We start from the raw sequence: 27882 nt of genomic DNA on the forward strand, positions 1-27882 counted from the left end.
GCAGTTAAGTGCCTGTTTCCTTCGTTTTGTCATGTATGGCGCAGAGGCGCCATTATTTCATAGGGGAAAGGTGCTGCTTTGTGTCAGTATCCTAGACTGTTCTTGAATGCCCTTCATCAAAATTGAGTATTACCAGAAACATTAGCGCTCTAATAAGTGCGTGCGGAGCTAACGTGGGCGCAATTTATTCTCCCACGATCGTACGTGGTTGCCACTCCATTGGCTGCTTCTTAGACAATTGTGTATGACTAAAGTACTTTGCGGAGCATGCGTTCACTCCAATAAATGTGATTACTTCGACAACCCGAGTTCATCTTTGACTTCGTGACTATATTATGGGACCCATCACAAACAGCAAAATAGGGCACGAGAACAATTGTGGCCTTTGTGCGGATAATATTAATTTCTTTAATCTACGTACTACTAAGCTCAAACATTGTTTTTATACTCACATTTAATGACATTATTAAAAGTTTCATTTTCCTCCCAAAGTGATTAATTCTCAAGTATTGCAGGGAATCCAGCGCGTCACTTAAACCTCTTTCAACCTATTAATTTTATTATTCAACATAAATGTTTCCTGTTCACAATTACACAGTTTTACAAAAGCAGACCATTTTTGAAGCACAACCCCGTAAAATATGTTTGCCTGCATAAGGTACTAATGCTTGAATACACGTTTTGAAAAACACGTTATACACGAAGGCTAGTTGAGAGCAAAATGAACAGACTACCGATTTCAGCACGCCGAATTTCAGGTGAATAAGATTTTTCTTCTTGCTTTGGGGCGTAACACGAGGTGAAAGCTTCTATCAGAGACGCGGAATTTCTGAATTTAAAGGGTACATTCCCTCTGCTGACAACTTAACTTGGCGCGTTAGGAAGTATTGTGCATATAATGACGGCTCTAAATGGGGTATTTTCCCGTGTGTTTTGTTGCCTTCTCTTAGCAAACAAACCAACACTGCTGTGACGGCGAACTGAAATTGCAGCCAAAGGGATATCATAGTCCAGAGATCGCCATCAACAGTTACTCGTCCTGGGCTACAACGTATTTCTTTCTGGTACTGCCTTTGAGAGCAATGCACTTACCACGACCGCGAACATGGCGGTTTCCGACCGGAGTGAGAACCTCCGGGTGGGACACCGCAACTGCACGCAAACACAACGTAAACACGTCTTAGCGACAAACATCCCATACATTTAGACCTATTCTTTATAGAGCTCGCACACACCAAAACACCTAAACACATATACAAGGGGTGGGTAAAGCGCTAGTTTGTGGCCATTGGTCAAGGAATGAAAAGTGAGGGTCCTTTAGTGTACCCTATTTTAGAGGCCCCGAGTATGTCAGCTAGAAATTATAGAACCTTTCTTCCTGAGCTTCATCAACAGAACTCGAAATGTGCCTATGCGCAGCAGGCTGGTTATTAAAAGAAGTCGGTGACCTGTGAAGAGCAAACGCTATGAAAGGGTACTGTACCCGTATTCGCGTTCAGGGGTCGGTGAGCTAACAATTCCGCTGTATCCCCTGCAGGTTGCAGATAAGCCTTTAAATAGAAGTAATTTCCGACAGCTTCCAAGGCGCAGAGCGCCTGGACAGCCGCTGTGGAGGATTATCGATCCGGTGGCGGATAAAGTGACGTAACGAGCGAAGCAAGTAGAAAGCTCATACCATGGCTCCTATGCACCCACAGAATGCTAGATATTTTGACATCCCCATTTTCCCTCATGGCTTCATCGTCAATACTAATAAAATTTCCGCACGACGTGATGTAACGGCAATGCGAACCATTTCGGGGCTTGATATTGTGACAGGAACGTTAAAATTGAGGCTACTGGTAAATGCACAACAATGGGAATAAAATTTCGCTTTTAAAGACAACCGTAATAAAGACACCCGTGGGCTGTTAAACATGGTTCTACCCATTATTACGTCCCTGAAATAATCGGGTCTCAAGGAATGCACTGAAGACATGGGGAGGCGGCAATTACGATTTATATAGGTTCGAGATATGTCACAAATCTGCTACCTTTATTCTTTGGTGCCCACAATAGCTACGTTGATTAAAAATATTATGCTGCAGAACGAACTGATTAGGTCGAAAACAAATAAAAACAGGTTTCTCTAGATAAATTGCAATTTAGAGAAAAAGCTACAAAAAATGACACTACACGCGCTATTTCAAATGCACCGCGGTTTAACGGCGGTGTGAACATACGTGTGGTTATTTTTGTGCAACTCCCCAATTTTTTTATCTCTTTGAGGAGTTTCAATACTAATAACGGCCGCTTTCAATGTACCTACTCCTTCCTGGTTAGTTGAGCTGCTGCGGAGTTTAAATCAATTTACTTTCTGAAGCTGAACTTGATCGCTTGAAGCACGTACGACTCCCAGGGATTAACCTTTACACACGAAAACCCCTATACGTGATGTGCAATTGTGTGTTTGCGGGCAGTGATTACCCCGGTAAGTTAGGCCATGCGTGCAAAACAGGAGTCAGACTAATGACTAGCACTGCCTGGTTGTTCTCCATCTGATGAAGCAGCCATGGCGGAGGAAATGTGTAATCTTGTAAGCACCCATTCGATCTCAAGCCGGCGCGTGTTGGATGCACCCTCTTCTGTCCAGTGCGCGTGCATTCATGATCATCATTAACAAAAACCACCTATTCAGGTTCAGTACACTACCATTATCCTGTGGAATAACCAAAGTAGCATTTAGTCCTCCTGAGTCTTTTAACCAAGTTCATTATGAAGGCAGTTCCTTCCATTTGTGACCAAACCACTCCTCTCTGGTGACCTCCGGCATGTTTTTTTACCACTTTTTAATGTGTACAACTAATAATTTTTCACTATTTTGCACTATTTGAAATGTTTTCGTACTCTAGTTGTCAATTACAACATAGATCACTCACTACTGCGGCGTTCATGCCGTGTTGGCTACAGCATGGGTGTCCGGACAGTTTAACAAACGGTGTTTTATCGAACGCCGTTGCATCAACGGTGTGTTTTCGAAGCCATTGCAATATAAGGGCTGATAGCAGATTTTTAGTTAAGTGAATTGTCAGTTCTTATGTTTTTTCGCTGTGGTCTGTATATGCTGTAGTGAGCCAAGTGTGGCACCATAATTGTGCAGGTATTTTTTTTATTCCGCTTACACCTTTAATGTGTCTCTAGTGAGCAGAGCTTGTTTTCAGTTTTTTGTTGCGTTCATAGCGCAGCCGGAGCCGTTATAACGGATCTTCTTCTTCTTGCAGGCATCCCTCTGATCCGCCACATATTCCGGTACACTGGAACTCCGATGATACGTCCCCCTGTCTTACGACGACCCGGTTCTTACGACGAACAGCGCGGTCCCGGCAAACTCCCCGTAAAAACAATGCATTAAAAACCCCGAAAATACGAAGCTCGGGTGCACGTGGTCGGCTCCATACGGCGCACCCTGGCGGGTATAAACCGGTGTTTTTCTCATCTTTTAAACCGCTTCGCCACCTCGTCCCGTTCTTTCTTTATTCTTAACCTTCGTTTGACGCTGCCTGATGTGCGAAGGCCCGCAGGCAAGTAGACGCAAGCAAGCAGGCGGGTACTGGTCGGCAGCAGTCAACCAACGCGCCAACCGCGAGAAGTCCAAGTCCAGGCAAGTGGCGCGGAGGACCACCAATTTGAAGCTACCATCTAGCCGCCGAACGTAAAAACAGATACGACGCCACCCAACAACCGCTTTCTTCGCCTCCATTCAAGTTACTCTCTTACGCGACGCGATCGCGCCGCCACGTTGTCGCTCGCTCCTGTCTCGTATTCCGCAGTCTTGTACTATTGTTCGTTTCGCTTGGTCTTGGCAGTCCAACTCTCGCCTTTTCCCCTCTCAATTTGGTCTACCACGTCGGCGTTACCTCGCGTGCGCGAGGAACTGGGCTGACGGGCTATAAATAGCATTGGACGGCACGGGGGTCGCGTAGCGCGCGGTGCATGGCTCGCGGGCTTGCGTAGACGCCGTGGAGGGGAGGAGGGGGCATCAAATAGGCGTTTTCTTTTTAGAAACGTTAGATTTCAGTTAGTAGTTCGCAAATTCCGTGAGAATGCGCTAATTATAGTACTTTAAATAAGTTCTTATCCCTCCTCTCACAAGAGGCCGTCTATTAGGGCGACATTTACCTGTACTAAGATCGCATGATCCCCCGGTCATACGACGCTTCCGCGCGGTCCCTCGAAAGTTGTATTATCGGGGTTCCACTGTAATAATTTAGGGTGGGATGTTGTGGTATAGTGTTCATTTTTTATTACTCAGCTTTTTCAAGGCAACAATTGCTATTTATTTTCTCTCTTTTCTACGCACTTCTATGGTCCTCGACGCTGATATTTGCAACTTCAAAAATCTAGCTAGAATGCTAGGAATTGTCTCCTTCCTTTCGCGTTCATGATTATTTACGGTCACTGTGTTAAGTTATTAGGGGCCCCGGCATACGCAACATTGCATTGTGGCAAGGGGGAGTGGGGGGCGGTCTCTCCCCACAAGGAGAGAGGAAGTACACGAAAGGAGAAAAGATGTGCACAATAAAATGGTAGCAAAGAGTGAAAAACGTAAACAAGAAACTAATTTAAAAAATGTGATCCAAAGTGGGGGCTCTAAATGTACCACCGATTGTTTTCTTTCTGTTATTTTTTAGTCAGCGGCATTGTAAAATGAGGGATTGCTGCAATGGGAGCAGTCATCGGAGTTGCTAATGTGGCGGCGTGGCTTGCGACAGCAAAATAAGCATCGGTATACTCGCTATTTGACGATGGGCAAGTCCTCCCGGAGATTCAAAACTTCGGTTGGGGAATGGTTTCTTTATCCCTCCTCTCCTCTCCTTCCCTTCAAAACCTTAGCCCAGCTTTTCTAAGAAATTTGAACTTTCTGTTATTGCAGTTCTATAGTTAGCCACCGTAAGGCTAGTTGGTAGGATTTTTTTTTTCACCCTTTATTCGCACCTAAACATACCGCGTTACTTCCGGCCTCCCACTCTTATCTGTATTTTTTTACCTTCCATCTTTGGCTGATGCCACTTTATTTTACTATATCTTGATTATTGTGCTGTCATCGCCGTATTTCTTCACCTCACCAAGCTTTCAGACCTTTCTTCGAAGAAAACACACCAGGTTCAAGATAATAAATGTCTCCACCGGTTTTGCGTCCTTGTTTCCCAGAGTATTTTTGTTCTTTCGAAAAATCCCCCAGAGTTATCCCACCACTTCCAAAACCTGTTCTTTCTTTTGGGCTCAGGAGTTTTGAAAAATATGGTTCGATATGCACGGCAAAATTGCCCTTACAGAATAAAGCGTTGTGTCGAAAGGCGAGCTTCCGTCACGCAGGAATGGCCTTCTGGGTGGGATTCGCGACATAGGGGAAGGGGGGGGTGGCAGCGACAGAACACGTTGATGTTCGTGGCCTCACCGTTTCTCTCGTGTCCTCACTTACAACTGCGGGACCCCCGACCTACTACTACGTCAATCGGTAAAGGTCTAATCTGTGTAAAAAACTTATAGCGCGATGTGTGTCCTAGATGCAAAGAATGAGACCACACACATGACAACGGTATGAATCGCATACAAACCGCGTGAGTAGAAAAATAGGTAGATGATACAACTCCCGATATCGGGGCCATGAAGGGTGGAATAGGGTATATATTTGGCAGCACCAACCTAAGTTCCCAGATACACACCTAAGGATTGTAATGCAAGGAGTGAGGACTTCTAATATTGCGGCAAATATGGTGACAATGTAACATTACAACGTACGTGCTTCAAAGCTATCATTGAACACGCGAAAAATATCTAATAAAATGATCGAAAGCAACAAAACCTTACGCCAACGTATGTACGTAGCTTTGTGCATGGGATACAAAGAACACCAAATGGGAATATCTGTAGACTAGGTTAGTGTAACTGCCTAATAAACAAAATGACGTAAGTGTCACTGAAATCAACAAAACTACAAATTCCACAAAACGGCCTTAGGTAGTTTTATGAAGCAGCACTTGGTGAAACAGCGCTTGGTAAAATAGGTAATCATTTGATAAAACAGCGTTTGATAAAAAGGCGGTGAGATAAACTGTGTGAGAACCTATGGAATGGATATCCAGGTAAGTAAAATGCTTTCTTCGATCTGCGGCTTATGGCACAGCTAAAACAATTAGCGCATCTTTAACTAGTGGTGTAAGGCTGGAGAAACAGGAGATCCGCCGGCCCCTTTCCCTTCGTCGGGGACCCGGATGTTGCCCCTCACATGAACTTCCAAACTTTCCGCTGAACGTTCTCCATGACTGCTAAGTCCGGAGAATTTCGTCCGCAGGTTTCCGCATCTCTCCCAAAATGGACCGGGTTAGCACGCGATAGAACCGGCGGCAACCGGCTTCGCAAACTCGGCGTCTACAGCGCAAACACGGCGTCTCTGCTCCCCACTTCCGGTGCGAACGAACGTGAACTGGCGAGCAGAAGAGCACGAGAGAGATCACGCCGCGAACGCTGTGCAGAGTGCACGTCATGCACTTGGGCGTGCACGAGGTGCACGCTCACGAGCACTCGGCATTTTTTTTTCAGGAATTTTTGGCGAGCTCCTCACGTGGCGCAAGCCTAGTGACACCTGGCGCTCCTCACGAGACTCCGTATTTTTTTTTTGAATTTTTTTTGCGAACGACACCAGAATAAGCTCGACGTTAAACAGCTCTGCTTCAAAATAAAAACCGTACTTTAGTTGCCAAAACAAGCATAAAGAAATTGAATGTTAAAAATTGTGTACAAGCAGGTCCATCTTACGTTCAACGTCTTCCACAGCGGACACCATGAACTCCACCAACGCTGAAAACAAGGCACAAGATTGTTCGTTATATTGGCATACAATAAACCTTCCAGCGGCATAAAAGGTATGACGGGAATATTTGTGGTTAGGAAGAGGTTGTCGCGGCGATTCGGCGATCAGCGTTAGATTCAGGCGTCAAACTAATTGGAGGTCGCCGAGGAAATTTTGAACATTTTAAATTTTATTCCTAGGGCTTCAATTTTCCGAGCCAAGGAGAAATTTGTTTCTGAGCGCTTAGCGAGATTTGTACTGCCCCTACTTACAGTTTAATTTAATTAAGTGGGGAAACTAAACAATATTTTCTTTTACATTTACAAGGGAACCAAAACTTTTCACCACTAGTGGGTCTGTGAAAGCAAAGACAGCGGCATAAACTTGACGAACGTTTTTGGTACGCAAGCCAACGTTGCGCCAGTTCCCCTTTACCTGCTTAAAGTCGCAAACGTTATGGTACACAGTTGTTGGTGAAAATAATTGCAACACTACGCTTTTATGCATAATCAAGCTGTGTGTCTGAGTTCTTGCATAGCAGTAACAACTTGACGGTGTTGCGATTCAACAGCCTATTTAGGTTCTACCAACATGGAAACAGTTTGTCGGTGGTCTACGGCGATTTAATTTGGTCCACTAAAATTGTTCCGGCATGTTGCCATGTTTTTGGTCAGGAGCAACGCCGTAGATTTTTCGAACACTTCTAAAAATGTCGGTGGAGATAGTTTAGCGCGTTACAGAAGGTTTTGATGCGGTGTCATTTATACATATCAGCTGGCTTTCAGGCGCGCGTTGTTTGCGGGACTCTAATATTTGCGAATTAAGAACGAAGGCTCAAAACAGGGGTTATTAGAGATATTTTAACCGCTAAAGATATTGAATCGCCTTAAACTTTAACGCTTCATTTAGTTGAAGTACTATTGTGTTGGAAGCTCATGAATTTTTATACGGGCAAACAAATGTCTGTAAAAGTATGTACGCATGGCGTGCAATTTAATTGGTCTATGTAGGCACTCGGTATTAAGTCTGAAGTTGGGAAGGCAGCTTACTCAGAGACTTCGGGTACCTCTAAATTAACAATACAACAAATTGAACGGACAAGTCAAGTAACTGGATGTCCTTGCGGAAATTATACGAATGAGAACATGGAAACACGGCAATAATACTAGAAAAGTTACTAATACTGATACTGTAGTATTATTTGTATTAACATTATTACGTTATTGGTATTTTGTACTTGTGGCAATAATATTAACCTAATATGTATTAAACAAGTGGGCTTAAAAAAGCCTATGATTTAAATCCAGCGAAACCTTACCTTGTTCCGCTTTTGTCTGCTTTGTCACCGGCCCTTTGCTGTAGGCTTTCAGCAACCCTGTCTGTTGACTTTCGTGCACAACTGAAAAGCAGAGTTATACCACATCGGTTATGCTCACCAAGAGCGTTTGTGTTTGCACTGCGTGTATAAAATCTTAGACATCTTTCAGGCGAAGCCTAATATTCCAAATGATACCTAGAAAAATCAAAGCGCCTTTCCTAAGAGAAATCTGTTTACAGAGCGAAGCTTTTCCCATGCAAACTGATCCAGAACAAAGTCGACAATCTGCCCTCCCAACGTCTGAAATCCAAACTGCCGAAGCCGAGGCCATGGTCAACTTCAACTCAGCCAGTCAAAAGTCAACGATCGCGCAAGGAAACCGAAAGAGAATGCTGAGCGACCCGAATGCGATGATGCTGCAATAGACGTTTCAGCATCGACCGGCGGGAAGCAAAAAACACCTGATTATGCTCGAAGAAAGCACGCTCAAAATTTCGACACAACGTACCGAGGCTCGACAATGAAACAAGGGAGCAATTGGAGCAGTCAATAACATAGAAAATAGAAGATGGAATCGACAATGAAACCCCAGGGAAGTCTCCCTGCCGTGATGGCTTTAGCACGGCATTCTACGAGGCTTTAAAAAGGGAAACAGCGGCGGTGTTCGCTGCGGTTTTAAACGAGGTTAGGATTTTAACTCACTGCCAATGTCCTGTGGATCATCTTACATAGTTGTAATTCCAAAAACAGAAGATATAGGAAAACTTAAATAAGTCACAGCATATAGACCTCTTTCACTCACAAATGATTATCACAAAATATTCACAAAACGTCTCACCAAAGGCTCTCTGGTGTGATGGATGGAATATTGGGCCCTTATTACACATGCGGCATCAGAAGATTTTCTATACGCACTATATTCGTAAGAGTAGCTGCATGCGTGAGTATAGCGACGTCACACGACTATCCCTCGCTATGCTTTAGCTTGACCTTGAAAAGGCATTTGATTGTGTGTCACATGAATTGTTGTTCAATATTCTGGATCATATTATTCGTGATTGACCGGAATTTCAGTGCATACGCGGTCAATTGGGAAGAAGACATTTGGAGCTCCCGTTAACCTGCGGCGCTCCACGCACCACCGCTGCCAGCTCAGCCCACTTTTGTTCTGCATTTACATTTAGACGTTATAGTTGCGTGTTTTTAATGATGTTGATATTCGAGGGCTCTGCCTTCATACGTCAGAAAGGAAGGTTTTGGCATACGGAGACGACATTCCTGTTTTCTGCTAGAACAAATCCAGCATTATGAAATTTGTACACATAACAAATCGATTCAGGAGTGTTATCGGGGGGCTTGGCGAACTGGAGAAAGTGCCTAGGGTTCTGGCACGGCAAGTGGCAGTCAACCACCGACACTTTTCCTAACGCCAGCTGGGCAACGGCCTCAGTAAGGTACCTTGGTCCTCCTCATCATCATCATCACCAGCCTGTCTACGCCCACAGCAGGGCAAAGGCCTCTCCCATTATTCTCCAACTACCCCGGTACTGTGCCAACTGTGACCAATTTATCCCCGCAAACTGCTTGATATCATCTGCCCATCTAACTTTCTGCCGCCCCCTGCAATGCTTGCCTTCTCTAGGGATCCACTCTGTTACCCTTAATGACCAACAGTTATCTTGCCTTCGCATTACATGCCCTGCCGACGTCTATTTCTTATTCTTAATTTCTACTAATGCGTCCTTAACACGCCTTTGTTCCCTGACCCACTCCGCTCTCTTCTTGTTTCTTAATGTTACACCTATCAATTTTGTTACACCTATCGCAATGTTACACCTTGGTGCTCATGTGCAGTCTATACACCGTTTACAGAGCGGCGGCCTGGGCGCAGCCTTGTTGGACGGTGTGGCGTCACTGGACATTGCTGGCCTTCAAGGTCGCGTTTCTCGCCGTTGTCTTGCATGCGGCCGGGGTGCATCGGCGAGCGCTGGAAAGGCTTTATGGGTGAATTGTGCAATTACTTTCGAGTGCCATTATGCGTGGGCATTGATCCGACGACTAGATATTGTGTGCGAACCTTCGGAGAATACTGAGTCCCGAAACATGGCCCATAAAGCCGCACGTCGCCTAAGCTCCTGTTCACGGGTTTCATAGCTATTTGGCGGCATGTTTTTGTTTCTATGTGCTACACAGCAACACTATCAGGGGTTGGCAACCTGCGGCACGCGGAAAAGTATTTTCCGGCCCCGGGCACGACGTCAGAGCCCCCCTCCCTTTCTCGCTTCTTATCTCAAGGCTGACATGGCAATTTTAAACTCAGATTGAGTTAGGAGCACAGCAAGGTCACTTCCAATTGACATTGCCCCCATCTTCCCAGTTAGCCATACAATGTCTTCACTTCCTTTATTTGCACAGGTACCACCACCGCCCTCCTTCGTCCCCTCTCCGCCCCTATTGGCCGTCCGACCCTTTCCCTGTCGGTTTCATGCAGTTCGGCCCTCCGCCTTGAGACGTTGCTGACCCATGGTGTAAATGAAGCGGCTTTGAGCCGCTGGTTGGGCCACCTTTATCTCATAACGGATTCGTTCGCACTCAGATCGTTAGCAAAATTGGAAATAAGCTGTAGGCTCTGGCGCAAGGCACTTGCCGCTACGGCTTAGCTCTGGTTGCGCCAACGCCCATAATACAGGCCTGAAGTGCGACGAAACACATGCAATGCTTACTAAAGCCAGGGTTCTGCCCTCGTCACGAGTAGGAAGGGTGGGAAGAAATCGCTGATTCGGACCGAGGAATGCGTACCACGGGATAAGAGGTCACCGATTCCTGACCCTAGTGAACGGACCGCGGGCGACGCGGGCTGACAATTCGAGGCTTCCTTTCCGTACACGATTCCAGGGGGAATACAGCTAAATACTGCGCTTGGCGCGCTCAAGGCGCCATATTCGAGCAACAATGGCTCTCTCCTCGGAGCAGCGGGGGGCGTATCGAGATCGCCATTTGATCGACACCGCGTGCTTGTTTCGGCGCGGTTGCACGGCGGTACAGGGCTTTCGCGCCAGGGGCATTTGGCTTGTGAGCCGCAAGCGCGATTGGGCGACATACTCACCGCAGCGTTAGTCAAGTGGCCGCAACAACGTCATCAGCGGAGAGCCTACACAGGTAGAGCGGTTGAAGCGACAGAAAAGGAGGCAGGAGTTCAGGAAACGCAGGACGAGAAAACGGGGGCGCTGCATCTTTCCTGCATACATGCGTTCTCAGTCGCCACGTACGTGATCTTACGGGGCTTAATCCGTGGCCAACGCGACAGCCATCACCCCGCAACGACGCTTTCGGTCAGCGTCCATCTTTGCCGCGATCCTCAACCACTGGTCCCTGTTGCGCGTTTTTGCCGAGCGCAGGTGGTCCACGCGTCGAGAATATGCTCTGTTCGTCCGCGCTGTCGTCTGCTGGCCTTCTCCTTCGGCTGAATGCCTCCTTCCTCCGGATCGTCTTCTGACGTCATACGTCACCAGACCTGCTGTAGACATGTCGGTCGTGGAATCCCCCTTTAGCGGCAGCGCCGAACGGCGTGGCTCCAGGGACTCCGGCGGTGCGGTGAAAGGCGTCCGGTGTACTGTAGGTAACGCGAGATGATACATACTGCTTCGCGACAAAGCTATAGTGTGGGCTAGCGAAAAACTGGAAAAGAATCTGGGAGTCTCTGCTCCGAACCTCTTAAACAGCCTGGCTGACTCGTTTCGTTGTGGCGTCACGCACGCAACGCGTATCCAGTCGCAGCCTGGTGTCGGCGTCGCGCTCAGTGTGCTGCAAAGGGTGCACACATGGACAGTCTTCGTGAGGTTGCGGGCAGTGAGACTTGCATGGCGATTTGTGCCGCACCTTGAGGTCCCGATCGTAGCTGGTACATCCGACTACGGCGCACGTTTTCCCCCATGGATTCCATATTTTCTAACTGCACACTTCGCTGACCACCATGGCCGCCTACGCTGAAAACCGGAACCGCCCCGTACTAAAGAGCAGTCACGGCGGCATGTTTTCAAAAGCTTCGCTGCACAGAGCACCCGCGTGACACGTGTGACGTCACTGCGCGCGCTATCCGTTTGAGTGTCTGTAATATGACCCCTAAGTTTGGGCCCTGTGGCCTCGATGTAGTGTACTGAGTACTGGCGCTGACGGCTTGGGTTCGAGCCGCAGCAGGTCTAAATCTTACTTTTTTTCCATTGCTTAATTTTCTTTCCACATTTTTTTTTTAAACTCAAATCTCCGCGTTGTTTTGTTAATAATGGTGATTTCGTATGTTTTAAGCCGCTTTAGGTTTCGGGAGCAGCCAACGGCCACGTTAAATTACCGTTCCCCATCGCGCGAACAGACATGTCACGTGGGCGCTCTGTAAGGGTTTGGAAATACGCGTCACGGCGATTGCGGCGCTACCGCAACCTGCATTTACAGCGAGCCCAACTGCTCGCTGTAAACGGCCTACACGGACAGTGAACCCTACTGACGGGAGCAAACGCAAAAGACGCATGCAAACGTGGACAAGTGGAACCGGGCTTATGTACCATTCTTCGCTAAGGCAACAGTGTACAACTTGTTTTAAATGCGGAGCATTTCTTAGGCTCGCGATGTCACTCGTCGATGTTGTCGGCGCCATCCCCACGCTCCCTCCGCAGGTGCGCGTCTCTCCCCCGTACCCTCCTCGCTCTCAACAACAGCTCGCTCTCAACAACAGCTGCGGCGGTGCGGCAGGGTCGCGTCTGCGCGCGCATGCGTCGTAGCTGCCCCGTGCGCCTCGTCGCTCTCAACAGCAGCTGGGGCGGTGCGGGAGGAACGCGTCTGCGCGCGCATGCGCAGTAGTTAGCCCGTGCGCTCTGTCGCGCTCAGCAGCAACTGCGGCAGGTGTACACGTGATAGCGGCGTGCTAGCGGCGTGCCACCTGCGTGATAACAGCGCGGGGGGGGGGGGGGGGGTGGAAAGGGCGCGCGCTTGTGTACGGAAGTGTGCGCATGCGCGTCTCTCCACCGTATAGTCCTCTCCCGCGACAGCGCGCGCAGTGTATATAAGCGCCGGAGCGGCCGCTCGGAATTCAGTCACCTGCGCTCAAATATAATAATGATCACAATACCCTCACCTGTCCTTCCTGTGTCCCAAAATCAACAATAAGAATAATAAAGACGAAACCCGCCCCACATCCAAACGGTAACCACAAATTACCCAATTACGCTACGTTCGCGCAATGCAATCACCCCTATGCGACGCATTTACTCGTGTTCCCCCTTGGGAAGATGCGGGCGGGCGGGCTTTTTTTGTTTGTAAATTGTGGTGGGTAATCTAGGTGCTGCATTGTTTCTGCGTAAGTGTGCAAAAGCTGCAAAGAGTGTTTGCGGTTTTTGTGACCTGGGAGAGGTGCAACTGCGCCAACCTGTTTAGGTGAGTGAGAAAGAGGGAAACGGGTGTGGATTATTGATTTTCGGGACAGCTCGTAAAGAAATGTTTGGTTCTTTTCAAGTAGATGGGCGTGTGAAATTCTTAGGTGCACGTTTTTTCGAACGAATATATAATAACAGTGACGCGGAAAACCTTGTAAAATGATATTGTAGATGTTCTCTTCCCTGTGCCCTTGTACAGAGCTATGTACCCTGAAGGACCTGGTCAGGATGTGCTCAAAAGCGTAAAAAATGCAGGTACAGCCAGGGGCCAAGTCCTTTTTCTTTGGGGTAAACACGGAAACTATATGAGCCCCGACGTACACGGAAGAAACGGGCTTTTTGTGTCATGGGGGAAGGCTGTTTTATTGCAAATCACCGAAGACAATAGACCACGGTTTTCTTGTTGTTTGAAGGGGCGTATGGTTGGGATGTTCTGCAAAGGACAATTCGCAAGGATTTGCCGCTACACCCTCATGGTATAAGGTATCTCTTAAAGGGCACTGAGCCAGAAATTTTGCATGTTTTTTTTTGTGTGGTGATAAGTAGCTAGTGACCGACTTATCACCTGTAGAAACCTCATTTGCTTCAGCGTGCGACGGTTGTTTATTCAGAACCATTTTCAGTGCGGCAGTCGCAGTTTCGGTTTCAGTCGGTGCCGCGAAACGATGGATTTTGTGTGAACAAAGCTGACCACGTGACCATCGGAGGGATATCACAGAGCAGAGCTGCCGTAGCACTGGCGAATCCACATCGGCGGCAGTTTCTGCGAATGCCCCCACGTACTGATCTCGTGAGCCGCTTAATTAAAAAGCGACCGTGGACGTGACGCAGGCGCTGCGAGTGCAAATGCTACCGCGGCTAAAAAACGACGCGCGACGCTCGATACAGTGGGTGGCAAGACGCGCGCTGGGAGCAGCCCGCCGGTCTGCCTGCAGGGCCACCTGCAGATGTGTTCGGCTTAGCACTGCGGCGGATATTCGATTGCCGCTCTCGTAAGCGGTGCAGATGACAATTTTTAATGCAACCCGCCATCGCATCATTAACTCCTTTCTCATGTAAGCCACCATGGTCGGGACTTGGGGACAATTTCGTGCAGCGGTAACAAGCTATCACTCGAGCTACCAGCGTCGGCCCGGGCCACTTCGCGGCCGTGGCCGCCGCCTGCACAGCGACCGTGCGGCTCGCTCAGTGGGCTTTTCGTGTCTCCAGCGCGTTTTTGCGTCCAGTGTAAATAAAAAGTAATAAAAGAAGTGCCTGGAATCGCTGTAGAACTTAGGTCGCCACCAGCTGCCCGATGAGGCCACGAAATCACGGCGCTTCCGCCGCCAACGACCGCGTCGTTCGTTCTCGAGAGCAGAAGCTCCACACCTCCGATTGAAGCGGCGAGCCGGGCGAGCCGGCGAAAAACGCCGGCAGTGCGGAAGCAGCAAACACCAACTCGTGGCGTGTTTGGATGTTGTTTATTCAGAATATATCCACGGGATGTCGATTGTGCGTGGTCCTCTGCTGGCTGCTCGGTTGTGCTTCGCACAATTTAAAATTGATTTTAAATATGTTCTAGGCTATATTCGCCGCTGATATTTTGCAGATGAGGTATGTGTGTTCACACCAGTCTATCTCCGAAGTTATCTCGCCTTCAAAATTTTGTGTCAGTACCCTTTTAAAGAGGATGATGGGCCTTATGACTCAGTCATCGCACTCGGCCTCCACAGCATAAATCGCTCTTACACAGCAAGGCTCTAAAGCGACGTTGATGCCCGTTCTGCAAAGCAGTATTTAAGGAAATTCGTGGGTCGCTTTGTGGAAATTATTAAACCTGAGGAGGTATAGCCCGTGTGGCTGCCAGAAATTGAGCATGTTACGGGATTTCGAGAATAAAACTAACAATGCTAGCACAGGGTTGTACCCGCGCACCTTAATACTGCGCACTTTTTTACACCATTTAGCAGTTTCCCGGCCGCGGCGGCTGCTTTTCTGATGGAGGCGAAAAGCAAAAACGCCCGTGTGTACGAGAGTTCGGCGCATCTGAAAGATCCCCAGGTGGTTAAAATTAATCCGAAGCCCTCCACTACGGCGCGCCTCATCGCCTGCGTTGCGTCGGCGCGTTAAACCCTACAAGCAATCATCAACCATTTAGCAGTGATGTGGAGTGTATTGTCAACACCGGGCAATGAATAAAAAAAAAACTTAAGCAAATTATGGCGCTATCGGACAGACTTCGGCTTCACTACGAGGGGAACACAGATTCAATTTAGACCACGTAAACCATATCTTTTCCCAGGTGCTTTGTTGGTGTAAAGGGTTGGTGCTTTGTTGGTGCTTTCCTTCAGTGCGTTTTGGTGTAACTACATCGCCATCACTAAGGCATACATAGATTAGGTCATAAAATGGCTCGTTCGTATACGGCACTCGGACAATCTAGCTGAGTTCTCTCAAGCCACCCCGCCTCATGCGGATGTCCAAAGAGAGCGTCTTGTCCCGAGTCTGTTCCAAGGGGAAGAGGTGCGGAGGAAGAAGGGGATAGGCTGAGAGAGTGAAGGAGCGTGTCTTGAGAAAATGATGCAAGGGGGCGCTATCTGCATACAAGTTAAAGGGACCCTGCAACACTTTTGATAAACGTTTTCATTCTTTCCTTCGCGTGTGGAAGCACTGCAAAAGCTACAGTTATCGCCAGCACGGAGTGGCACTGGGGGATTTTCTCTTCGGACCAGATACGCCGTCCGTTTCTGCTTTGTTTTGTGGCTTTATTTTAAAGTTGCTACCGAAAAGCGTTCATTGCTGCAACTGAAGAAAAACCGGCCAACAGCCGCTACATGGCTTTAGTGACGTAATTCGGGCCGTCGAAGAACTTCAAGACCAGGGAAGAGCAAAAAACTTTTTGAGCGAGTTTCCAAGTTATCTGATGAGCATAGAGCAGTACTTTTTGGCTGAGGTACTCTGCGATAACCTAATCTAAGTACTGGGTGTGTTCGGTGGCTAGGTTCTGCAAGCATTTGAGATTTCTAAAAAGTTGAAAAAAAGGGTTGTAGGGTCCCTTTGACTGCACGTTCGCGCCTACAACTGCGACTGCGCAGACAGCACCTCTGTGGTGTTGCTGCGGAATTGTGTGCGCGTTCCTGCGCGTTCTCAGCGACATAACAAATCTACCGCTAGACAAACTCCGTTTAACCGCGTTCAACCACGCCAAAATATATGGCTACGGTTTCCTGAATGTGTCGGAGCCGAGATGCAACAATGGTTTTTAGTGATGGCTGCCGTCAACACTCAATTGATTGATTGATTGTAGGGTTTAACACGCAGACCCAACGCAAGTGATGAGGCGCGCCGTAGTGGAGTGTTCTGAATTAATTTTGACCACCTGGGGAGCTTTAATGTGCATCCAAATCTCGAACATACGGGCGTTTTTTCTTTTCGCCTCCATCAGAAAAGCGACCGCCGCGGCCGGGAATCGAATCCGCGACCTCGGGCTCAGCAGCGCAACACCTTAGCCACTGAGCCACCACGGCGGGTCCTCTGCGAAAACAAAGCATGGGCATTTGTTGGTTGCTGAAGTTTCTCGTACTATCGCAAAAACCAACCCAGCCAGTGTTCCTAACAAAATGAACGTGGGCGCTGTTGGTTAACTACGTATATTTTGCCCTTAATATAGCTGCAGTTTTCTGTGGGCTAAAGAAGGGGGACATGTGTGACAAGCGCCAGTTGTTCACGAGTTTCGAATGCTTATGGCTATATAAACCGCTTGCTTTTCGAAGCCTTTGTTGGACGCCGTGACGACAGAACGCCATGTGGTTTACTTTGGTCCCGCGATTGAGCTACGATGACGACGTGAGCCCCTAGAGGGCTCTGCCCATACAAAAATATTGTATGGTCGGCTATAGAAAATCCTTTTTATGGTCGGCTTTAGCTATTTGGCCCAATATTCTTTACACGTTTCTATGGGTGTCTTTAGCGAATCGTATCGCCATTCCTATGGGTGTCTTTAGCTTCTTCTATAGCCAGTTCTGTGGTTGTCTTTAGATATTCGTATCGACATTCCTATGGGTGTCTTTAGGTTCTTCTATAGCCGGTTCTATGGTTGTCTTTAGCGATTCGTATCGCCATTCCTATGGGTGTCTTTAGGTTCTTCTTTAGCCGGTTCTGTGGTTGTCTTTAGATATTCGTATCGACATTCCTATGGGTGTTTTTAGCTTCTTCTATAGCCCGTTCTATGGTTGTCTTTAGATATTCGTATCGACATTCCTATGGGTGTCTTTAGGTTCTTCTATAGCCGGTTCTATGGTTGTCTTTAGCGATTCGTATCGCCATTCCTATGGGTGTCTTTAGGTTCTTCTTTAGCCGGTTCTGTGGTTGTCTTTAGATATTCGTATCGACATTCCTATGGGTGTTTTTAGCTTCTTCTATAGCCGGTTCTATGGTTGTCTTTAGCTATTCGTATCGACATTTCTATGGGTGTCTTTAGCTTCTTCTATAGCCGGTTCTATGGCTTTCTTTAGGTCTTCTTTCGATATCGCTATGGCTATAGAAGAAGCTAAAGACACCCATAGAAATATTCATAGAAATGGCTAAAGACAGCCATACAAATGTCTAAAGATAATTGGGCCAAATAGCTAAAGACAACCATAAGAAGGATTTTCAATAGCCGACCATACGATATTTTTGCATGGGCTGCAGCCAGAAGAGAATCGCCTCTACTTGAAACACAGCGACAGCAGCAGCCTCTGGGAAATTATTAACACGCTGCCATGCCGGCATATAGCCTTGCGGATCTCTAGAACTTCTCCTGTGGCACTTAGGTTGTGTGGCTATCTGCATTCTGTAATATATGCTCCATGAACACTTCAGCGATATAGGGGGAGTGCAAGGTTGCGACTGCAAACACGTCGCCAGTTTTCATTCACAAAAGGCTTAAACAAAGGCAAACAAGAAAATCAAAACCAAGGGGTTTATTCATCCCATTCATTACATAAAGGGCTACTATCTACGCTACTTCGCCGCCAGTAAACTGTTGTTCACATACGCCGATCCAAACACACAGCACAGGCATTCCAACACTCTGGCTCACGCTTACGTCATTCGCTCGACAGCCACACTACGCGGCACATTTTCTACGAACGCCCACCGAGACACAATACCTGCAGGTGCTGGGTAGTCCACAGAAAATAGAACACTCAGAAATCGTTCATTTCACTCAGTACTCAATGCACGAAGTTGCAAGTATGGTGGCTAAAATGGAAATGCACTCTTAATTAAACAATGAAGACGGTCGCACATAATGCAATAATAAAAAACGTTTTCCAAGCCCGTTCAATTAGTTCCTTGTACGTTTTCTCAGTTCGCGAAAAAATAATTATATTTGTCTCATCACCGCGGCGAAATATTCACTTCTGTGTACATTGCAATGCCCATGTGGTGCAGGGTAGCTTGGAAACGTATTCTTGAACACCAAAAAAAGTCCTGCATTTCTCGCACAACACAGCCTCTTCAGTTCGTAAGATCACTCACCCTGGTGTTTTGCGTACGATGAAATTCATGTCGCGGTATCGCAGGTATCCATTTTAGCATGACTACGGGTTGATGTTGAATTAATCGCAACACTGTCACCGTAAACACCGAAATTTCCGACAGCGATAAGCGGCACAATTGCTTGGCGTCACACCATCAACACGAACAGATTGCAGTCGAGTCGTAAATTTCCAACATTTGGCAACACGTGCCATGCCCGCGCACATGAGCAAGGAGACGAGATGTGGCTGACTGAGTACATCCTGGTATAAGCAGGTCCATCGCGCTAGCAAATAGTGCGGAGATACGTGCCCATCTTTCGACCTTTTTCTAACTTGTTTTCTGGTAATGATTTTATTTGGCAAATACAACATCGCTTAAAGTTTTGTTTTCTTCATCCGAAAAAACTATATCTGTTGTCAGTACTCAGGGAAAATTTTCTGCCACTATTATTGCTGCGCGCACGAATACTAACACAGCACGGAACACCTGCCCTTCAGGAGAGGAATTAACCAACCTTTTGGGCGGGTGAGGAGCATCGCTAGGCGGATGTGACGTCACGTTTGCTCGCAGCGTTCCCGCGCGGTATGTTTACATTTTTCCGAGTGCTGCCTACACGGCGTACGTGCCGTAGCGATTCAAGTAGTCGCGTTCGACTTATGCGGTCGACGCAAGAATTCATAAACTGGCGATGGTTGTCGCCCTGTCAGTCGTCGTTCAACAGCTCCAGCGTCTTCTGGCACTACAGCTTTGCAGTTATCTGTGGGCGTTCAACTGTCCACCATCGGCCGACCAGGTGAGTGTTTTTTGGCGGGTTTGCAATCAGTTCGCATATCTCCTACTGCAAAGCTTGCTTTCTGCTCGCGGCAGTTATATTAGCGACGTTTATGAAATTCTTAACGGCGCGTTGTCCCCGTCTTGCATTATTGTCGCTGTTTATGCTGCTCGTTCGCGTCTGTCGGCGAACGAGCGAACCCGTCTCGCCCATGACGTTTCCTTGTCTCTTTAATGTGGCGTCATTAACATCACTGGTTTTCCTCGACGCTTTTTCTAGACAACGTGCCTTGTGCTAACCGATCTTAATATTGTAACGAAAATGAACTTGCAGTACGATCTGTTGGTGAAGTTAGGAGCGTGACAGGTTCCTGTTGGCAAGGTTTTCGTGTGTGCGTGTGGTTCGTGAGGGCGTTGTAACACGCTACTTTAGCCTGTTGCACTCGTTGCTGCATCCAGCACTTTTGCTGCCAGGAGTGCCTGCCAAGGAATGCTTACGTCGTTATGTGTTTTCATCTTTAATAGTGGGGCCAATCGGCGTTCAATAACCGATGGAAATTCAGCGGGAACGACCCGGATAACGCAGGGCGGGCAAGAGCACTGCTTGTGTTGTCTTCGCTTTCGTTTGCCCCTTTTTTAGTCATCCTAGATTGTTTATTACTGCTGCCTCAACGGTGCTTCATTCCTCATGTTCCATTTCTTTCTCTTGCAGCATCTCCTGACTGCAGTCACAGTGCCCCTAGCCTGCCTGCAGCACTCATCCTGCCATTCTAGTGGGAACTGCCATTCTAGTGCAGGCCACTTGTCACAACCAAACGGGTTCCCGACTTTTCCTGGCTTCTATTTGATGGTATACTTTAGATCCACCAGTGCGTTCTCACTCCGTGTACATTTCAAGCGAGGGTTTACAGTAACACGGTAGTTGATAGCCATGAAGACAGCAGCGTGTGTACTAAAAATCAAGTTTAGTTATTTATGCCAATGTCAAAAAACCAACCTGGTCTATGCATCCATTCCAGCCTGACATTTTCAAATACAAGTCTTTCAGTAGCTAGTGAAACAATGAAGAGGTAGGGATAGCTCATGCACTGCTTAATTACTACCTTCATTTTTTTACTGTTGAAAATTTATGGATGATGGTATATGTACCACCTAGTGAAGTCCCACCAGAAATTGTTATATGCACTACCGATATAGCACAATCTATGAGGTGGGCTGGCGTGACCTTCGTGCAAACAGCACCGTACGTGGTTTCCGTCACGACAAAGTTTGCACTGTAGTCTTGGGCGTGTAATGGGTTATGGCTGACCACAGGGCCGTTTACAGGGCTTTCCAGCTTCCAGTGGAGGCAGGAACACAAATTACGTGGTCGGCCAGGGCACAGTACATGGTGTTAGTCAACACCATAGATATACCGTGCCTCGGATGGCCGCGTCATATATATATATATTTCTTAATTTTACTTTTGAGTTTTGTGTAAGCAAGGATGTATCTAGTGCCCCTATGCTGTCTATCCTTGGTTTTTGTAAACACTAAGTAATATCGCACGGTAGCTTTATTCATCGTAATGAGATTTCTCAGGTGCCAGATTGCTCAGATCTCACATGGTTTTCTATGGCTGCAGGGATGTACAATGTCTTGGGTTCGATTCTTGGCTGCCGGGGCTGCATTGAATTTATAAAGCCAAAAAAAATAACCTTCTGTACACAATGTCTTGGTTTACGCTAAAGATCCTTGAGTGAGAGGTCTACCACACTGCCCTGTGCCTCATAGTGCGAAGTGACCTCAGTTTACTCGATTATGATGCAATTACTTAATGCCTTCTCATGTAAACTCTTGAGTGCAAACGGGAGAAGGTGCACCTACCTCGCCTTGAGCTGTTAGACTAAGTTGCCTTTTTCGCACGACATCTAAGCTGTGTGAGAAAGCCATACAGGGCTAAGAATGTTGTAAGAAATGCCTCGTACGTGAGGCAGCTCATACATAATGTTTAAAAAAAGCGTGTCACATTATTTTGCAGTAAGCTCTTTAAACGTTTTACACCCCTCCTACCGCCCTGCTTTTATTGTTAATAAAGGCACTTTGCATATGTAGACACAGGAAAATGAAGCAGAAAGACATAGATATTTTTTTCAGCTGCACAGTGTCGCAGGCTATGCACCTGACGCAATGCTGTTTGTTCATCACGGTTTGCACTGTGCTTTGAAACAGTTTGTTACCAAGGTCCAAAGATTCACTTGGCTATTTCATGTCAGGAATGATACAAAGAGATCATCTGTGGAAGCAATGCCCATCTTATTCTTGTCCTTTTGTAATTTATGAGAGCTGCTGCAGCCAAGCATTCTATGGTATATTTATGAACTAGAAAATACATGGAAAAGGCAGTCTCTAAGCTGAAGGGAAACTATCGAGTAGCATATCCATTTAGTTTAAATAGTGGCGTGTTGCCCAACTGCTGGGCAACCGCATTAAGTTTATGCCGTGCTTGTGATTTGCTCAAGTATGTGAACTAGTCTTAGGCATTTACGTGTTGATAAAAGAATTCCGTGCTATCTTCATTCATTCACTGCAACTCGTTTGTGCTCATGGGGAGCATTCGGAATATGACCCTTAGCATGATAAAAATCAGAATACGCTTTACTCAGTTGGACTCAAGATATACCTGATCAGGACACGTCTACTCCTGAATGCTTAAATACCTGATCACATAAAAATTGGCCAACTTAACAAGCTGCAGGAAAAGAAGCAGCCCCATTCCTTCACCATAAAATAAAAAGAAGACAAGAAGAAACTATTTTACATTTGCAAAAGGTCCAGGCGAGGCTGTTGTTTCTTACGCTTTCAAGAATACATTAATACTGTTGTTGTTTTACAATATAAAGTGAATTTTCCTTACACTACTTCCTCGACTTCAGTTGTTTTCCTTTCTGGGTGACCTATGAGACCAAAGGTGCAATGTAATTAACAGTATGGTCATGTTGGTTGTAAACATGATAGAAAAGGAGCACAAAAATAGGCATGGCAAAACTCAGGACTTTTGTTGTGTTGTTTTTCATTTATAGTTAATTTTGTTTTGTCCTATGGCACAATGCAATTCTCGAAACCAGCTTTCCTCAGAAACCTATTGAGCCCAATTTTTCATACTAGGCAACATTACATGCAATGGCTGCACAACACTTTCTGCCTGAATATAAATGTGGCGAAAAAATGTCTTAGTTATTTTGAAGCAGGCAGTTTTCATTGCCAGGCAGACAAAATGGGGCCAGATGCCATCTGTGCAAAACCGCATGTGACCGCACCATGGGAGGAGGAGGACAAACATTTTATTGAGCCTTTAAAGGCCCCTTAGGGGACGTGGTGACTGGCGTATCGGTGTCCGCAGCAGCCCTCGCCGTGACCACCCGCTGGGTAGACAGGTCGGACCTGCCCAGTGCCTCAGCCCTGTGCCCACCGTCTGCTAAGAGAGGATAGGGGTTGTGGGGACAGTTCCAAAGAAGATGGTCCAGTGTTTCCACTGCTCCACAGGCCGTGCAGTTGGTGGAGGGGTAGACGGAAGGATAAATACGGTGCAGGTGGTAGCGACATGGGAGGGTATGGGTTTGCACCAGTCGCCATAGCCGTTCTTCCCTGTTGGATAAATCCGGGTGTGCGGGGGGGAGCTGGCGGCGTGAGAGGCGGTAATGTGCCGTAATGTCTTGGAAGGTCAAGAGACTGTCCCAAGCTGATAGGGCTCCGTGAAAGGGTTCGAGGCTAGGGCCTGCTTGGACGGTGAGCTCTCGAGCGGCCCTATGTGCTGCCTCGTTTCCCCCCACGCCCATGTGGGCCGGAGTCCAGATCAGCTTTATTTGTATGGTAGGAGGATTTTTGAGGAGAATTTTGAGCACCAGGGGCGAGATCATGCCTCTGGCGTAATTTCGAATGGCCGTTTTCGAATCCGAGATGATAGTGATAGGGGGCGGCCTATGTGTAAGGGCTAGCGCGATAGGTGACCGGTAAACGTTGTCTGCTCCAGCCACTTCCGGTTTTCACGCGCGTGTGTGCGTGTTGTTTATTTGTCACAAAGTGCTAACCTTTCAGAGAAGCCCCTAGTAGAATTCATTGTTGTTACACATTGAATGTGCGATGCATGAGCGGTTTTTTTTTTTTTTTTCAGTGCAAACAGATAAACAACAAGCACAAGCGCACGTGAAAGCCGTCGGCATATGGGAGGCCAGGAGAGCTCTTGAACCGGAAGTAACAGAACTCCGCGGTAGCAGACAATGCACCCATGAGCATTTGCGCTTTTTACCGGGCACCTATTGCCGCCTCTTCCGTCTCAGCGGGTCAGTTGGTGCGGTCTGTTAGGGATTTAAGAGGAGGAGTGTTGGAATGGTTGATTACTACTGCGACAGTGTATGCATCCTGCCATCGATAGCAAGCTGCGTCCATGTAAACCGTAGTGGGGTGGACGGGGTATTTCTCTGTAAGTGCTTGTGCTCGTAGTTCCCTACGCTGCTTGTTGAAAACAGGGTGATATTGCGCAGTAAAGGGTGGATAGTGAGGGAGCCATGAATGTCGGCTGGTACCGGGAGCCTGTCATCACAGAGGATAGGGGCTTTAAGGTTAAGAGTAACAAGGAGAGTGTGACCGGTGGGGGTGGATGAGAGCCTATTTAGCTGACCGATAAGGTGGGCTTCAATGAGTTCCTCCGCAGTATTGTAAATGCCGAGTTTCTCGAGTCTGGCAGTGGTAGTGCTCTGAGGGATTTGTAGCGCCGTTTTTTAGGTCTTTCGAATGAGGCAGTTGACTTTAGAGAGTTCGGTACGCGAGGGCAAGAGATACGGGAGGGAGTAAGTGAGAAGGCTGAGCCCAAATGCCTGTATCAGCCGGATACGCTCCGTTTCTTTGAGCCCCTTGTTGCGGGCAGCAATCCTGCGGATGAGGGCGATCGTCTGATTCACCTGAGAATTCAGCTGTGCTAGGTACTTAATGTTTGCGAAATTGCGCTGTATGCAGAGCCCAAGTATTTTCAGGACCTTCCACTTGGCGAACATCCCTACCATCAATGCGGACCTCAATGGTGGGTGTCTGGGCTGGGTTGCCGGTTGATTTGGCGGGGAGGATTAAAAGCTCAGATTTTTCAGGTGAGCATCCAAGCCCAACTTGCGCGGCGGCGGTAACTAAGTCAGCTCCCTGTTAGAGAACCTCCTCGATTTGAAAGTCGCTGCCTCTGGTGGTCCACAGCGTAATATTATCGGCGTATATGCTGTGGAGTAAGCGAGGGATCGCGGCGAGCTTACTGGGAAGGTGGATTAGGGCAATGTTAAATAGGAGTGGGGATAATACTGCACCTTGAGGCGTGCCAATGGTTGGGAAATGGATAGTGTCGGATTGTAGGTCACCGAGCTGAATAACAGCCGTGCGGTTCGAAAGGAAGTTACGGATATAGTTGTATGTGCGGCGACCCGGAGTGAAAGTGGCAACGTTACACAAAATAGCCTGGTGTGATACGCGATCAAAGCTTTCTAAAGATCAAGTGCCAAAATGGCTCAATTATCTACCTTTGAAGGGGCAGCGATAATTCCGTGTTTTAATTGCAGGAGTACATCTTCGGTTTCCGCACCATGGGAAGTGTTGTCCAGTTTTTTGCAAATCGCTTGTTAGCCCTACGGGAACCGCAGCACGTGTAGTGACTGCCATAATCTTTGTCTCAGCCCTATAAATTGACGTGAACCTTTTTCCTCCTTACTTAAAACAGATTTCCTTTTTTGTTGTTTGATCCTGTTTACAGCAAGCCCTTTTTTGTAGAGAAAAGGAACTGCCACCTGAAGAAAACCACCTCTGCTTCAAAAATGCACTGATCAAGATTAGTATCATACTACAATGAGAACATATAAATGTTAAAATGTAAAAAATTAGCCATATACACAAATAACTAATGAAGTGTGCCGCTGCACAAATTGGTTTTCAATACATAAACAAAGGAGTGCTTCAAAGAGAAAGGTCAAGAAAAAGGGCAGGGGTGTTTTCTGGTCTGTTTCACTACAACCTAAAATGATGCTTTGGCTCTCGGTAAGATTAAGTACACTATTTATATGGTACTAGGAAGTGTCCAAGCAGCATTTCTGACTCGCCCCGTCTTTCTACGAGCATTACTGACAGTTTCTCTCTTGTTGATCGAAGAAAGGAGTGAAATGCGCTGAAAGCATCAAATCTGCATTCGCACCGTTCAGTTGCATGGTCTGGCTCATTAACAAGGAACCACACGACAAACAGACGTGCTCACACGTCAGCTCAGAGTTGCGTATCGAGAAATTCTGGGCGAGCTAGAGAAGCTTGCCAGGTCTTGCACTTAAACATCAGTAAAGCATGCATTATGCGACAAACCAACGACGACAGAAATAGCTACCTTCATACTGGGCAAGTGTTCGAACCACTGTGGCGTGTTAACGCCGCGATCAGAAAGTTGCCACGCCAGTTTGACAGCCCTGGCGCGAATCGTGTGTGTCAGTTCGGCCCACAATTGAAGACTTCCGCGTTATTACTGTGATTTGTGGCAGCCAGATTGGTGGGATCGACCCATGGATGATCGGTCAGAAGCAGTGACAAGCAGCCATTTTGACCCTCCGAACGCTTGAAAGTACGTGTAAACATATAAAAAAGTGTTTCTGACTGCAGCTAGATAATGCTATATCGGTGGTGGGTATAGCACTTCATAGGTTGTATTCACTGGTGTGGCCCACAAGTGGGCGACCCTGTGTGTGCGCCGCCATGTATGTGCCGCAGCGTCTGTGATACGTCGGACTCCATGAGATTGCGGTAATGGACCTTTTTCTATTAGCAATCTGCACATGCGCGGGCTAGTAATCCGCCATTCTGGACAGTCGTCTCGGGCAAAACAAACAAAAGGGTGCCCCCTCCACTTGTTGCTGGGGTAGCAGCTATGCTTTCTAGTGATGCACGTTTTTATTTCTTCTTTTTCGACAGCATGTGGTGAGTTGTGCGTGCACACAAAGGATTTCAAAGGAAAGGGGTGAAGACTTGAGGTTGACCACGGTACGAGCACATGGCTACCAGCACATGGCTACCAGAGCACATGGCTTCTCTTAATACTAAGGCCGACAATCGGGCTGAAGTGGTGCAGACGATATGCACCGAGGTTTTCTTTTTTCTGCGAGGTGTGGGCACAATGCGCAGGCACAGACGTGGTGGTTTCCAGTGTTGTCGGGTGAAGAAATCTCCCTCTGAAATTTTCAGTGAATACCATCTATTGGGTTGCAGTCCAGTATTTCTGAAAGGTTCACTGCTATTATGACAAATTTTTTAGAGCAGTCATGGTCGCTAAGATGGTAGTCATGAGAAGCTGAATCACTGTTCCAGAGGAGGCTGGAACAACCGCGCTATTGCTCCGCTTGTTCCCAGGCTTGGGTTGCGACATCAGTGTCCTGACAGCACCACACCTAGCTTGCTCATCCCAGAGCTTGCAGTCTCCTCCTGATGCATTTTTCTTGCTCTTTGCTCCGCCTCCTTTCCATCTTGAGGTTCGTGCTTAAATACTCTCATCATGTCTTTGCAGCACCTGCTGACTGGGCTCTAGCCTGTGCCTGCTGAAGAGAAGTTTGCTGTGAGACGAGGGTCTTGACGAGCACGTAACTCCTGTTGTTAAAGTGAAGCTTTCAGGACCCCACTGATTGCATTCAATGTGGCTACATAATGCACTGCAGGAAAGCTAACTTTACACAGTGAGTTTCACAAAGCGATGAGGATGATAAGCGAAAGCATATGCACCTCAAGAAAAAATGCTTTCCATGGTCATAATGGAACCAGTGTCCCTTGCATTATGAAACCATTGTCTGTCAGACTGCGCCCTTCTGATACGGTCGAAGCAGTTTAGATTTTGGACTTTTACTCAAGTCGCAAGAGAGAGAGTGAGAATAAACTTTAATTAAATGCGCAAAATGCTTCAGAGAGGTGTCCTCATTCCTGGATGCCTTGAGCTCAAGCCGCGTTGACAGTCCTTTTGATCAGGCACAGCTGACCTTCGAGGCTGG

The 27882-nt window shown here is 47.3% G+C and overlaps 1 protein-coding gene and 1 long non-coding RNA gene across 3 annotated transcripts in view; one reads left to right on the forward strand and one right to left on the reverse strand.

Moving 5' to 3' along the window:
* Positions 1-1030: 1030 nt before the first annotated feature.
* LOC144140008 (uncharacterized) overlaps positions 1031-27882 on the reverse strand; it is a 39072-nt gene continuing 12220 nt past the window's right edge. The window contains exons 3-5 of the long non-coding RNA XR_013316310.1: positions 8151-8231; positions 6799-6840; positions 1031-1152 (exon numbers count right to left, since the gene is read on the reverse strand). This is a non-coding gene — a long non-coding RNA (uncharacterized LOC144140008). The remainder of the gene's footprint in view (positions 1153-6798; positions 6841-8150; positions 8232-27882) is intronic.
* Positions 19586-27504, forward strand: LOC144138827 (uncharacterized). 2 transcript variants are annotated; one of them, XM_077671309.1, is made up of 3 exons: positions 19586-19874; positions 20565-20702; positions 27408-27504. In XM_077671309.1, the coding sequence occupies exons 1-3, from the start codon at positions 19770-19772 to the stop codon at positions 27426-27428; spliced, it is 264 nt and encodes an 87-aa protein (XP_077527435.1). In that variant the 5' UTR covers positions 19586-19769; the 3' UTR covers positions 27429-27504. The 2 variants fall into 2 exon arrangements, with proteins under 2 accessions (XP_077527435.1, XP_077527434.1); XM_077671308.1 differs by having other exon boundaries at positions 26819-27481.

Source organism: Haemaphysalis longicornis, unplaced genomic scaffold, assembly GCF_048455015.1.
Source record: "Haemaphysalis longicornis isolate Haplotype H1 unplaced genomic scaffold, Haemaphysalis longicornis Haplotype H1 scaffold_5, whole genome shotgun sequence".
Classification (NCBI taxonomy): domain Eukaryota; kingdom Metazoa; phylum Arthropoda; class Arachnida; order Ixodida; family Ixodidae; genus Haemaphysalis; species Haemaphysalis longicornis.

Excerpts from the sequence above, each read along its gene's own strand:
- LOC144138827 (XM_077671308.1), top strand. The coding sequence starts at position 19,770 with ATGGTTGTCGCCCTGTCAGTCGTCGTTCAACAGCTCCAGCGTCTTCTG. Across the intron at positions 19,875-20,564 it reads GTCCACCATCGGCCGACCAG|CATCTCCTGACTGCAGTCAC; the intron begins GTGAGTGTTTTT and ends TTTCTCTTGCAG. Across the intron at positions 20,703-26,818 it reads TTCCTGGCTTCTATTTGATG|CATGTGGTGAGTTGTGCGTG; the intron begins GTATACTTTAGA and ends CTTTTTCGACAG.